Source organism: Octopus bimaculoides, chromosome 24 (genome assembly GCF_046866305.1).
Source record: "Octopus bimaculoides isolate indiv1 chromosome 24, ASM4686630v1, whole genome shotgun sequence".
Taxonomy (NCBI): domain Eukaryota; kingdom Metazoa; phylum Mollusca; class Cephalopoda; order Octopoda; family Octopodidae; genus Octopus; species Octopus bimaculoides.
Genome location: NC_142951.1, coordinates 17,818,794 through 17,834,007, shown reverse-complemented (window position 1 = coordinate 17,834,007; position 15,214 = coordinate 17,818,794). Strand labels below are relative to the sequence as shown.

Genomic DNA, 15,214 nt, shown 5'->3' with positions numbered 1-15,214 from the left:
CATGTACACATATACATATCTACACACATACAAACACACACACACGTACACATACCTATACACGCACAATTATATTCACATACACATCTAAATGTGCATATGCTATATATGCATCTGCCCACTCACACTCGTGTGAAACACATGCATGCACACCCACACATATACCTATATATATACATATATATGCACATATATGTATACATAAATATTTATAAATATATATATATATTTATATATATACAGCAATAAGAAAATGGAGGGGATCAAGAGGTGGTATTCATCAACTTTTAGTCATTATGTTATGTCTATTTTTTTTTTTATTTTTAAAAAGACAATTATAACAATATACATACATGTATAACATATTATGCTTTAGATATATAATATATAAAATACAAAAATACCAGTAATTGTTAAAATATATAATGTAGAGCATAGAAAGTAGGATAATATCTTACAGCTGGAGCACTGCCATTTTGCTACACTATTATTACTGAGATCCTCCTCTAATATGTGGCACTTGGTGTAGAATGGCGTTTGATGTAATTACCCTCATTTGTACCTCTTGCCGTGAGGTAGGTTCGTCTGGGACTCTCGACAGAAAGAGGTCCAGCCTTGATTTAAAAACACCTACATCTATTTTGTGCAGGTTCCTCAGGCTCTTTCGAAGAATATCAAAAAGCTGTGGGCCCCTGAAATATGTAGATTCCGAGAACATAGGAATTTGGGGGGAAAACAATTGGAGGTTACTTTTGAGGACCGTTGCTCGGGTGTGCTTCGGAACAAGTCGTCCATATTTGTTTCCGTTCTGTGCATTTGTGCATCCGTAGATTTCTAGTCCTCACACACACATATATATGTAATTTAAAAAGTTCAAATGAGGAATTAGCCTATTCAATGTCTTTCTGTTAGAAACGTTTAGACCTTTAGATGGTATTTTTAGCCTAATGAATTTTCAGGTGATGAGTTTTCTGGTGACAGCTTCATTGCCTGCTGCTTCAGTAGAAATCTATGGATGCACAAGCACTAAATGAAGAAAATGAAACAAATATGGACGACTTGTTCTGAAACACCCCCATGTGGGGAACAGTCCTCAAATGTAACCCCCAATTGTTTTCCCCCAAAATTCCTACGTTCTCAGAATCTACATAGTCTAAGGTATATTTGTAGAAAATTTCATTAAAAAATATCTATTTTCCTGAAAATTACGACGAATTGAAGTGGACGCCAATGAATTTTCAAAAATTCCCCACCCCACCCCTTCCTAAAACACTTACCCCATAAGTTTTGTATATTCGGAATCTACATGATATAACACATATTTATAGAAAATTTCATTAAAAAATATCCACTTTTCTGAAAGTTATGATCATCCAAATTCGGGAGGGGGGGGACAGGAATCTGTAGTTATGCCGACAGCATGTTCTTTGTCTAACTCCTTACCTTCTTGGAGGTTTTAGGTAAAATTATATTAATGTGTCCATCTGTTTTAATTTAATCTAATTCTATGTATTTATGCAGCTGAGGATTGCTCTGCATTTAAATTGATGTAATGGTTGCATTGTTCAATCAAATGGAGTTGCTTGAAACGATCATACTGCATTACCTCTGGATATCCTGTTGCTTATTTTGATTTTAATCACCTAACTTTGAAATTGTATGGATAATAACGTACTAAATTCTGGTGCCTCAACTTAAGTACCTAATTCATCTGAATCTAAATTTTTGCTATATATCAATATATATATATATATATATATATATATATATATATATATATATTTTCTCTGTAGTTTCAGCTCAGAGCTGCGGCTATGTTGATGCACCACCATTTTGCTACACGGTTATTACTGAGAGCCTCTTCCAGTATGTGGCACTTGGTGATGAATGGAGTTTGATGTAGTTACCCTCATTTGCACCTCTTGCCGTGAGGTAGGTTCATTTGGGACTCTCAACAGGAAGAAGTCCAGCCTTGATTTAAAAACACCTACATCTATTTTGTGCAGGTTCCTCAGGCTCTTTGAGAGAATATTAAAAAGCTATGGGTCCCTGAAATTCAGGCTGTTGCAGTAAGTGGTCCTGAAGCGCGATGGCATTGCTGGGATCTTTGGCACTATGCAGTGTCAACCTGCTCTGGCATTGGCGTAGCTTTCAAAGCCAAAATTTGGCACAATTCCTCCTAGGATCTTCCAGATGTATATTACTGCTTACCTCTCCCGCCTTTGCTCCAGGGATTAAAGACTTAGCTGTTTCAGCCTTTCCCAGTAGCTGAGCAGTTGCAAAAAGACAATCTTCTTTGTGAAGCTTTGCTGGATTGCTTCAATGTCCGCTGTTAATTTTACACTGTTGGGTGACCATAGCTGGGAGCAGTAATCCAGGTGGCTGAGGACAAATGTCCTCCATAGAACCATCATGGTTTCTTTATTTCTGGTTCTGAATGTTTTCAGGATCCATCCAGCCAGTCGTCTGTGCACTTGGGAAGAGGTATTATCACTCATGTCGATACCCAGGTTCCTCACTGATTTAGGCACTGGGATTGTAATTTTCTGTGGACCAGTGTACCTTGTAAGTTTCATATTCAGTTTTGGATGCTGGTAGCACAGGGCTTGGAATTTTTCAGCATTAAACTGCATATTATTATCCTCAGCCTATCTGTAAATTGAGTCTAACTCCTTCTCCAGATGTGCAACATCGCTGGGGTTCTGTATTTTCTGTGAGACTTTTGTATCATCTGCGTAGCTAGCAAGGGTGGCTATCCAAGCAGTTGAGGGCATATCTGAGATGGCCACTATGAAAAGCAGTGGTCCCTAGAGAGTGCTCTGTGGAACACCACTCACTACTTGTGTTTTCATTGAGGTGGCTCCATTGGCTACTACTGCTTGACTTCTATCTTTCAGAAAGTCATGTAACCACTCTCCAAGTTTTCCAGCTATGCCAAGATCACGCAGTTTGTGGCATATCACACCATGATCCACTTTGTCAAAAGCTTTTCCAAAATCAAGGTATATTATGTCCACATTTGAATTGTTGAGTAACTGCCTCAACACCCAATCATAATGTTGTAAGAGCTGAGTTAGGCAGCCCCTACCTGGTCAGAAGTTATTTTTTTCAAGGAATGTGATTAGTTTCCCTCTGACTATCCGTTCCATGACTTTGCCGATGTGTGAAGTCAGACAGATAGGCCTACAGATTTTGGCATCTGCTCTGCTTGCCCCTTTATGGATTGGGCATATTATTCCCTCCTTCAGCTTGCTTGGCAGTCTGCCATTTACAAGAAAGCTCTGGAAGAGAATCTAGAGGCGTTTTTCCAGGGCATGCTTACACAATTTGAGGAGGATTGCTGGGACACTATCAGGACCAGCAGTTGAGTTTATGTCCACCTCATCTATAGCTAGTAGTATATCTTCTTCACTAATGTCAATGTATTCCCTCATAAAAGCTTTTGCAAAATCAAGGTATATTATGTCCACATTTGAATTGTTGAGTAACTGCCTCAACACCCAATCATAATGTTGTAAGAGCTGAGTTAGGCAGCCCCTACCTGGTCAGAAGTTATTTTTTTCAAGGAATGTGATTAGTTTCCCTCTGACTATCCGTTCCATGACTTTGCCGATGTGTGAAGTCAGAGAGATAGGCCTACAGATTTTGGCATCTGCTCTGCTTGCCCCTTTATGGATTGGGCATATTATTCCCTCCTTCAGCTTGCTTGGCAGTCTGCCATTTACAAGAAAGCTCTGGAAGAGAATCTAGAGGCGTTTTTCCAGGGCATGCTTACACAATTTGAGGAGGATTGCTGGGACACTATCAGGACCAGCAGTTGAGTTTACGTCCACCTCATCTATAGCTAGTAGTATATCTTCTTCACTAATGTCAATGTATTCCCTCATAACTGCCTCGCTGCTTATAGGGGAGGTGGCAAAGAAGTTCACTGTTTCGTTCACTTGTCTGTATTCCAACAGAGTGGTAAAGACACTTTTGAACTGATCATTCAGTACCTCACTGATCTTGGTTGGACTGTCTGTGAGGGAGCCATCCTTTTGGAAGAGGGGTCCTATCTTACAGCGCACTGAGGCTGTTTCTTTCGCATAATGAAAGAAGGCCTTTGGGTTTGACTTAATGTTTTTTATAACCCAGGCTTCTTTGTCTGCTCTCTCCCTCACATAGGATTATTGCAGCCTTATTTCAATCTCCATCAGTATTGTTTTTAGGCAGGACCTTTCGCTACTTTTGGGATGTTAGTTGAGTTGATTTGCAATCTTTGTCTGTTGTCTCATGAGGATCTTCCTCTCCCTTGGAATCTTGTTCTATTTGTTTTGGCCTTGTGCTCTGGGACATATTTCTGGAATATGGCTTGCACAACAGACATGAAATATTCAATGTCTGGTGTGGAGAGACATTTCGGCCAATCCTCTCTGAGGATCTCTTTTTGGATCAATTTCCAGTCTGCTTTGTGGAAGTTCAGATTGGATAGATTTCAGGTGCTTCCTTTAGGCTGTATGTCTGGCTACTCTCAGCCCAAACATAGACAGCTCTATTATGTTACGATCCAAGACTTATGTCAGCATCACTTATGCCAGTTGTCCAATGGGGTGAGGCAACTGGAAATTCCTGTGTGACAGCCTACTGAGTGCTACAGACCAAATCTGTCACTGGTACAAAGTCCCTTCCAGACCTAGAGTAACGTGATTGTGGAATAATACTGTAGGCAGGGCCATTAGAGCAAAGAAACAGGCCTGGAAAGCCTGAAAAAGTGGGGGTAGCTGGGAACTGTATTAGACACCCAGAAGGGAGGCTAGGAGACAGGTATATATAGCCAAGGGAGAAGCAGAAAAGAAGTCTGCCAATGTTCAGCAATGTGAGGACCAAAGAACTGAAGTATTTCGGATTACTAGACAGCGTGTGAGAGAAAATTGTGATATCATAGAAAAGATATGTGTCCACATGGATGATGGTGCACTTGCGTTTAATGATTCTGCAAAGAAAGAGGCTTGGAGATGCCATTATGAAAGACTGCTGAATGTGGAGTATGAATTGGAGAAGGAGAGCCTGCGAAATGTTGACCCAATTGAGAGACCAGCTACCCGATAAATCTCTGTACGTGGCTTTTGTTAACTTAGAGCAAAGAAACAGGCCTGGAAAGCCTGGAAGATACAGGGAACTATATCAGATAGCCAGAAGGGAAGCTAGGAGACAGATATATAAAGCCAAGGGAGAAGCAGAAAAGAAGAAGTTTGCCAATGTTTAGCAATGTGAAGACCAAAGAATTGAAGTATTTCAGATTGCTAGACAATGTGTGAGAAAAAAATTGTGATATCATAGGAGAGAAATATGTCTACATTGATTAAGGTGCACTTGCATTTAATAATTCTGCAAAGAAAGAGGCTTGGAAATGCCATTATGAAAGATTGCTGAATGTGGAGAATGAATGGGAGGAGAGCCTGTGAAATGTTGACCCAATTGAGGGACCAGCTACCTGAATCGACAGTACCCTGGTAGATAAAGCAATTAAGGATATGAAGATCAGGAAAGCCCCTGGCCCATCAGGAATCACTGCTGAAATGCCTAAAATATCTGGTGGTGTGGGTTATGATCTAGTCACCCGTATTGTAAATCAGGTAGTTCACAAAGGTGTCATACCCAATGACTGGTGTAGCTGCACCATAGTCAACTGCTACAAAGGTAAAGGTGATGTTTTAGATAGAAATAATTACAGGGGTATCAAATTGCTGGATCAAGTGATGAAGGTCACGGAGAAGGTCATAGCCCAACTAATTAGGGTGGGCATTAGCCTAGATGAGATGCAGTTTGGTTTTGTGCCAGGTAGAAACACCACTGATGCTATATTTCTGGTAAGGCAACTGCAGGAGAAATACCTAGCCAAAGATAAACCTCTGTACTTGGCTTTTGTTAACTTAGAGAAAGCCTTTGACAGAGTACCCCGGTCCCTTATCTGGTGGTCAATGCGAAAACTAGAGATAGACACTGTCAGTAAGGTGAGGGTCGGCAACAGGTATAGTGAGGAATTCCAGGTTCACCAAGGATCAGTCCTCTGTCCCCTCTTATTCATCATAGTCCTCCAGGCAATAACAGAGGAATTCAAGACAGGCTGCCCCTGGGAGCTCCTCTGTGCTGTTGACCTTGCTCTAATAGCTGAGTCACTACCACACCTAGAGATGAAGTTTCAAGTGTGGAAGCAAGGTCTAGAATCGAAGGGCCTGAGAGTCAACCTAGCAAAAACCAAAGTCCTAGTAAGTAGCAAGGCAGACAAATCACAAACCCCCTCAGGTAGATGACCCTGCTTGATCCATAAAAAAAGACGTAGGTAGAATCTCTGTAAGATGTACGCAGTTTAAGCTAGGGACACATTAGAGGTGCAGCAATACCAAAGTAAGGTTAACCGGGAAGATAGTTTTTGTGTGTGACAGATGCACAGGGGCAATAAACACCGAAAATGTACAGAAAAAAGACTCTATCAAATGCCAGAGGGAGAAACTAGAAGTAGTTGATAGCTTCCGTTACCTAGGTGACCAAGTCTGCAGTGGGGGTGGATGCTTGAAGAGCATTGCCACTAGAATAAGAATAGCCTGGGCAAAGTTCAGAAAGTTTCTACCTCTACTTGTGACAAAGGGCCTCTTGCTCAGAGTAAAAGGCAGACTGTATGATGCATGTGTGTGAACAGCCATGCTACACGGCAGTGAAACATGGGCCATGACTGCTGAGGACATGCATAGGCTTGACAGGAATGGTGCTAGTATGATGCGCAGGATGTGTAATGTCAGTGTGCATGCACAACAGAGTGTAAGCACCCTGAGAGAAATGTTGGACATAAGAAGCATCAGATGTGGTGTATAAGGGAGATGACTATGCTGGTATGGTCATGTGTTGTGTATGGATGAGAACAGCTGTGTGAAGAAGTGTCACAGTGGAAGGAAACCATGGAAAAGGTAGATCCAGGAAGACTTAAGATGAGATGGTGAAGCATGACCTTCGAACATTGGGCCTCACAGATGCAATGATTTCAACCTCACAGATGCAGCCAAAAATTATTTACTGCTGAATTATTTGGTCATTAACACTGAGATAAACAAACTAGAGTTTTTGAATTTTAATTTGTGTATAAGTGTGGACAGTTGTATATGCACTGTGAAGTATTGTGTTCCAGGGGTATGTAGGGCTGTTTATAATAATATGCATATGGTTACATTATGCTGATAAGGAAAAAACAGGTTTTCCACGTCATTCCGAAATCAATTGATCCATAGCTGAACCTATCCATGAACTGTTTTGATTATTTTCTCGCTTTTAGTGCGTGTTTACGTAAGGTAGATTTGCACCATTTGGCATCTTCTTTCAGCATGTGGTTTGGCCTGTTGTAAGAATTGCTTTTCAGCCCTTATTAAAGTTTTATAAATGTACTTATAAAATTATATATTCTATAAAAAATTTTTACCTTAATTGGTTATTACATGCTGACTACTAGATAAAATCTAATGTAGATTTCATCCTTAATTTTAATATATATATATATATATATATATATATATATATATATACATACACACATACTGTGTTTGTGGGTTAATGAGGCTACCAATAGTTTCATGTGAAGAGATCTTATATATATAAACACATGTATAAACATCGACACCTCTAATGATGAGAAACCAAGATTACAGTAATAATAATACAAATAATTCTTACTTGAATGTCTCTGGCTGCTGTGAACATTTCATTAAGGCAGTAGAAGGTCTTATCTGTAAGGTATATACAGGCAGCCCACAGGAAATCTTGGTCGAATGACGGTAGATCTTTCAGTTGTTTCAGTATCTGATGTTTAGCACCATACTTGGTCACACCATACACTGTAGTCATGATTGTCTGTTTAATAACCTGTGTAATACATTTCATAATATAGAGCCCTACAAAGATTTTAGCGTTCCAATAAATAACAAAATAAATGAAAAATATGCTGCTGATTGTCTGCTGGTATCTGTGTGTGCGTGCGTGTAACTGTATGAGACTGTGTTAGAGTGTGTGTGTGTGTGTGTGTGTGTGTGCTTTGCATAACTGTATGAGAATGTGTGTATTTGTCGTCGCTTAACGTCCACTTTCCATGCTAGCATGGGTTGGACGATTTGACTGAGGACTGGTGAAACCAGACTCCAATCTGATTTGGCAGAGTTTCTACAGCTGGATGCCCTTCCTAACACCAACCACTCCGAGAGTGTAGTGGGTGCTTTTATGTGCCACCGGCATGAAGGCCAGTCAGGCGGTACTGGCAATGGCCACGCTCAAAATGGTGTATTTTACGTCGTGCCACCTGCACAGGAGCCAGTTCGGTGGTACTGGCAACGATCTCGCTCGAATGTCTTTACACATGCCATCCGTGAGATTGTGTGTGTACGTGCAAAACTGTATGAGACTCTGTGTGTATGCGTAACTGTATGAGACTGTGCGGGAGTACCTGTATGAGACTATGTGTTTGTGTGTGCGCGTAACTATGAGACTGTGTGTGTGTTCGTGCATGCGTAACTGTATGAGACTGTGTTTGTGTGTGTGCGTGTAACTGTACAAGGCAGCATGTGTGTGAGCATACCTGTATGAGACAGTGTGTTTGTGTATAACTGAATGACATTGTGTGTGTGCATAACTGTATGACACTGTGTGTGTGTGTGTGTGTGTGTGTGAAACAATAACTGAATGTGCATGTTGATATCTGTATGTTTAACATACAGATTGTGTGTGGAATGAGTGCGGATATCTGTGTGTGAGTTGCTATCTGTGTGTGTGAGTTGCTATCTGTGTACGTTTGTGTAACAACAGAAGATTATAATTGTCTGCTGATATCTGTGCATATGTGTGCATGTGTTTATATATGTATGCATAAAACAAATAGACTGTGCGTATATGTACATAACAATATGTGACTGTTTGAGGATGTGCATATGTCATTTGTGCATGTTTGTTTAACAATAGGAGATCATGCAATTGTCAGCTGTTATGTGCTTCTACGTGGCTTAGAGGTTAGTCTATTCAACCCAAGACTGTGAGTTTGAAAACCAGTAGCACGTTGTTACACAGTACTCCTCCAGTCCACTGAACTGGCAAAAGTGAGTTGTACCTGTAATTCACAAGGGCTGGCCTTGTTAATAAATGAAAACTCTCTCTTGAATGCTTAAAATTTAAAAGTAACAAGCAATGTAGATAGGAGAGGATCTTGTTTAGGTCTAATTATGTAGCTAAATAATACCAGCCAATCAGAGCTATACAAAAGAACTGTTGGAAAAAAATTCTTACATAAATCGCAAAGTAAGGAAAATATAATATAAATGTCTCCTTAAAACATGAAGCAGGGTAGGGGATGTTTTTAAGATTCCTGGCTATCTTCTATTATTTACTTGTTTCAGTTATTAGACTGCAGCCATGCTGGAGCACTGCCTTGAAGAATTTTTAGTCAAATGAATTGACTCCAGTACTTAATATTTTAAGCTTGGTAATTATTCTATTGACCTCTAGTTGTCAAGTGGTGATGGGGGACAAATACATACACAAAAACATACACCCATGCACACACATTGATCTTCTTCTAGTTTCCGTCTACCAAATCCACTCACAAGGCTTTAGTCAGCCCAAGGCTATAGTAGAAGACACTTGCCCAAGTTGCCATGCAGTAGGAATGAACACAAAACCATGTGGTTGCAAAGCAAGCTTCTTACCACACAGCTACACCTGCATCAACATTCTGGGTTCCTAATATCAAGTGGACGAGAGATACTTTTCTTCGCAGAAAAGGCACAGACAATCTAGTGATACCTATTCCTCTTAAAGACCTAAAAGTACAAACGTAGAGCAGTTCTTGTACATCATTACAAAACATTGTGAAGAGAAATGAAAAGCCTATCCCAAATAAATAAGACATCAAGTTCTCATAGATAACTTTCCCATATATGATCTGGTGTACCTTTACCTCACCATTATGGCTATATGAACTGAGGTAATAAAGAATTACATCTTCTCTCTATAAGATACTGTAATGAGAAAAAATTTCTTCTAGTGTAGACCACCAAGTCTGTAATGATCTGTTGGCACCTGTATCACACAGGTAGATGAACTGAAGTAATGTAGGATAAAATATTTTCTCCCAGAAACAATAAAATGCTCGTAATTGACTTGAACATCCTTCCCCTCTGCCCACTTGGCCATTCTATCTCTACTTCAGCAAAGAGGAGAACTTACTTTCCTCTTCACAAATCCTTCCAGTTTCTGGGCCACCACAATATCATTTTCAGCATCTTTCTGACGCTCCTTCTCCACCTGTGACACACAAACAAAATAACAACAACAATAATATTACTATTACAACTAAGAATAAAAATAATAACAAGAGAACTATGTTAAACTTTACATATATATTGTAAAGTAAAAAGAATCAGAAAAATAATCCAGAATCCTTGTTCGGTACCAGTTCAATCCCAAAATTTCATGAGATTGTGCCAGTCACAAGACCAGACATCCTTGAAAGTCTCATCAGAATTCATCCAGCAGCTCTTGAGATATCTTGTCCACAGACAAACAAACAAACAAACAAACACAACTGAAAACAATACCTTCGCCTTTGCTAAGGTGGAGGTAATAATACTTTCTATAATAGGTACAGGTCCTGAAATTTTGAAGGAGTGGGTAGATGACATTGACTCCAGTACTCAACTAGTACTTATTTTATTGACCCCAAAAGGATGAAAAGCAAAGCCAACCTCAGCAGAATTTGAACTCAGAATGTAAAGACAGACAGAATGTCAGTAAGTATTTTGCTTTACATGCTAATGGTCCAGTCAGTTCCCTGCAACAACAGCAACAACAACAATAATAATCTTTGCAGGAAGAAGTAAACAACATGATGCACACAACTAGAAATAACCTAAATACTCTCCCTAGTGATCAAACTATTGCAGATGGACATACTAGATAAACATAGCAGCAATTTAGAGAAAATAGTGTTGATAACAACAAAAGGGACCTGATAGAATTTGAAGAATAAATAATCGCTGAATGAATCAAACTCCAAAATACAGATATAATAGTGAAAAAAAGTGACAAACTAATCTGCCAAGTGAACATGGCCTACAAATTCATCATAAATGGAAACAAACTAATTATCACATCCTTGAATGAAGTGCTCTATGCTGCTGCTACAGTCTGCACTAAAATGTGTGACATAAAACTGAAAAAGAGAGTGGAAAATCCTCATAAAAGACCAACATGGCAAGAAAAAAAAGAAAGAAACAAATTGATGCTCCCCCACCTGATATAGAAATACTGAAAACCTTAAGTAACAATCATAATATAAAACCATCTAAGAAGAGAAAGATAATGAGAAAGTACAAACACCAATTTGGTGAAGCAACGGAGCAGATAAAACAAAAGTGTAGGCCAAAGCTGCAAATATACACCGCTTTAAAAATCAATCCAGGTTCTTCAAAGATAACAGCATGTTTAAAAATAAACCAAAGAACTTCTATAGGCATAGGAGTGGCTGTGTGGTAAGTAGTTTGCTTATGAACGACATGGTTCCGGGTTCAGTCCCTCTGCGTGGCACCTTGGGCAAGTGTCTTCTATTATAGCCTTGGGCTGACCAAAGCCTTGTGAGTGGATTTGGTAGACAGAAACTGAAAGAAGCCCATCGTATATATGTATATATATATGTGTATATGTTTGTGTGTCTGTGTTTGTTCCCCCAACATCGCTTAACAACCAATGCGGTTTGGCAAAAGGTACCGATAGAATAAGTACTAGGCTTACAAAGAATAAGTCCTGGGGTTGATTTGCTCGACTAAAAGGTGGTGCTCCAGCATGGCCACAGTCAAATGACTGAAACAAGTAAAAGAGAAAAGAGAAAGAGGCATATTGGAAAGGACACCATCAAAATAAAAGTCCCCTTCTGAGCATGAAATACTGGAGTTCTGGATGCGAAGAGATAAGTGTAGAAAATTTCAAATAAGTGTAGAAGATTTTTTAAAAATAAGCCCAGTAAATGGAGCTCACACAAGAAACTAACTTGTTACAACACAATTATGAAGGAACTGCAAATGACCCTAGAATGGCTGACAAATGGTAACACTGTTTAGTTCACCAAAAACAATGAAACAAAATACCTTAAGAACGACAGACCCATAATGTACTTTATATCATCATCCAGTATTTTAAATCTAGGTTTTGTCCCTATTAACGGGGGTGACTGGATCTACCTCAATGCCATAGCAACTGCCCTCACATCATCTCGCCATCTTGCCCAGTTTTGGGCATCCTCTCTTCTCAAGCCAGCCCTCCCAATCTCCTCCTCCACCTGTCCCCTCTATATTTTCCTCGGTCTACTTCGCTTCTGCAATCCATTTACCTCAAACTCAAGCACCTTCCTCAGAACATGATCCACATTCCTCCTCAACACATGCCCATACTACCACACTTCATTCACCTCACACTACATAATTCTCTCAACATTGCTCTCTCAGTCCTTCTCAAAATTGCCATCTCTCTCTCCCTCAGACTCCATGTCTCACTCCCATACATCATTGCAGCTCTCATGCAACTCCTACAGACCCTTACTTTCATCTTCAATGAGAACCTTTTCCCATATAACAACGCTCCACATTCCCTGAACTTCACCCAGTCAAGTCTCATTCTTGGTGTCACAGTTGCTTCATATCCACCACTTGCATCCACCGTATCTCCCAAATAACAAAACCCTCTCGCCATTTCCTCCTCGTCCCATAGCGTTTCCACTGGTTCCGCCAGCCCTCCAGCTCCTTTCTCACATCTTCCACAAGTAAGCTCTTTTGCCAGCTTTGGGGTCACCTTCATTTTCGTACATCTACCATGAATCCATTTCTCACATCGCGTACACAACAGCGCATTTGCCATTACCCTCCTCTCACATACACCACATGGATCCACCTTACTCACTAACACCTCTCCTTCCACCCCACTCACCATCACCTTTGTCTTCCCGAGGTTTACCTTCAAACTCATGCTTTCAAATGCCTCCTTCCATTTCCAAAACTTCTCCCTCAATCCCTCCATCGTCTCACTCATCAGAACAAGGTTATCTGCATGCAGTATCTCCATTATCAATCCCTCTCTTGCACTCTCTGTCACTACATCAACCACTATTGCAAACAACAACGGTGACAACACAGATCAGATCCCTGATGTGCACCAACTTTCACCGCAAACTCCTCTGACAGCTCTGATCCAATTCTAACTCTTGTCTTTACTCCCTCATACAAACTCATTACTGCCCTCACTATTACCACTAGTACACCTCCCTTCTTCAATGCCCACTTCCTTGGAATCCTATCAAATGCTTTCTCCAGATCAACGAAGCTCATGTACAATTCGTTCTCCTTATCTCGGTATTCCTCTTGCAATCTCCTTACAATGAACATTGCATCTATTGTCCCCCTTCCTGGCATAAAACAAAATTGCATCTCATCCACATTCACCGTTTTTCGAATTCTCCTCTCCAACACCCTTTCCACAATCTTCATTGCATGCTCCAATAACTTCACTCCCCTATATGTCCCACAACTCATCGCATTCCCCTTCCCCTTGAAAATCAGTACCACAACACTTAGTGCCCAATCATCTGACATTCCTCTTCCATCCAGCACACCCTGGCAGAGCTCCATCTGCACAATAATCCCTATCTGTCCACTTGCAGTTATCATTTCCACACTTATTTCTGATGGACCAGCTACCTTTCCTGTTTTCATTTCCTTCATTGCTTCCACTATTTCCTCCCAACTAACCCCTCTCCAGTGGCCCCTTCACCACAACAGCTTCCACCGTCTGATCCCATTCATTCTGCTCGTTCATAATGCCCTCCATATGCTCTTCCCCTGTCCTTCTCACTAAAATTCAACCTTTCTTCACTCTCCTTCATACATCTTCCTCTTTCAACATTTCTTCCCTCTCCTTCATACATCTTCCTCTTTCAACATTTCTTCCATCTTTTTTCATTGATTTAATAAACCTAAACACTCTGTCTGGGTTCTCATCCAGCCTGCTCAACTTCTCCTCAGCCTCCTTCCTCAGAGATCTCACAACCATCCTCTTTGCACGATTCTGCATGTTTTTATACCTGGCTTTCATTTGCTCAGTCCTATTATTACATAAAGCTTTGTGTGCCTCCTTCTTCCTTGCTAATGCATCCCTCACCTCCTCGTTCCACCACCATGTATCTCCGTGATCTTTCCTACCTTTAATCCTTCCACACACTTCGTCACATGCCTTTAGTATCCCTCCTTTAAAAAACTTCCACAAATCTGGTGCATCAATGCTTACCAACTCTCCAACTCTCTCCTCAAACCCTGCTCTTGTTTCTTCTTCTTTCAGTTTCCACACCTTTCTCCTCTCAACCGTTCCCTTTCTCACACGCTTTTTAACTTTCCTCTTATCCAAGTCACCAACCTGTGCTGCAACTCCCCTGGTATTGTCTTCACATCTCTCAGATACTTTCTGTTTTTTTCTGCCAACCAACATGAAATCAATCTCTGTCTCATTCCCTCCTGCACTGAAAGTCACCTTCCTTTTCTCTGTTTTCCTAAACCATGTGTTCACCATACACAACTGTTTCTCATCATAAAACTCCAAAGGCATCCTTCATTCTACATTTCTTCCCCCGATTCCATTTCCCCCTTGCACACCCTCAAAGCCCTGGATCCATTTCCCAACATGTCCATTAAAATCACCCATGCCCAAAACCAACTCATCTACCTTATGTAAGTCACACTCATTTGCCATTTCATCAAAGAACAGCTCTTTCACATCAATTCTTCTTCCACTTTGTGAACCATACCCACAAATTACCCACACCACTTCTTCCTCAAATGCTAACACTACTGTCATCACTCTGTCACTCTTTTTCCAAACCTCCACTACCTTCTCACAGAGTTCTTCCTTCATCAAAACTCCAACACCTCCAGTCACCTTGCTATTTCCTGACCACTACAACTTGTACTTTCTTCCCTTGACCCCCACAAATCTTGCACCCTGGCCCCTGCACCTAGCCTCCAGCACACAGTATACATCTACCCTCCTTTTCCTCAATTCCTTAGACACCTCAGCTCCCCTTCCATGCAGACTGCCCACATTCCAACTTCCAACCACACCCCAAGCTTCTCCTCAAGCCATTGGAATCACTCGCAGTCTTACAACA

General features: G+C 40.6%; 1 protein-coding gene across 1 annotated transcript in view; it reads right to left on the bottom strand.

Moving 5' to 3' along the window:
* Window positions 1-15,214, bottom strand: part of LOC106880721 (DNA-directed RNA polymerase, mitochondrial) — a 272,154-nt gene that overhangs the window by 82,521 nt on the left and 174,419 nt on the right. The window contains exons 23-24 of the mRNA XM_089341545.1: window positions 10,237-10,314; window positions 7,702-7,890 (exon numbers count right to left, since the gene is read on the bottom strand). Coding sequence (XP_089197671.1) covers window positions 7,702-7,890; window positions 10,237-10,314 — 267 coding nt within the window. The remainder of the gene's footprint in view (window positions 1-7,701; window positions 7,891-10,236; window positions 10,315-15,214) is intronic.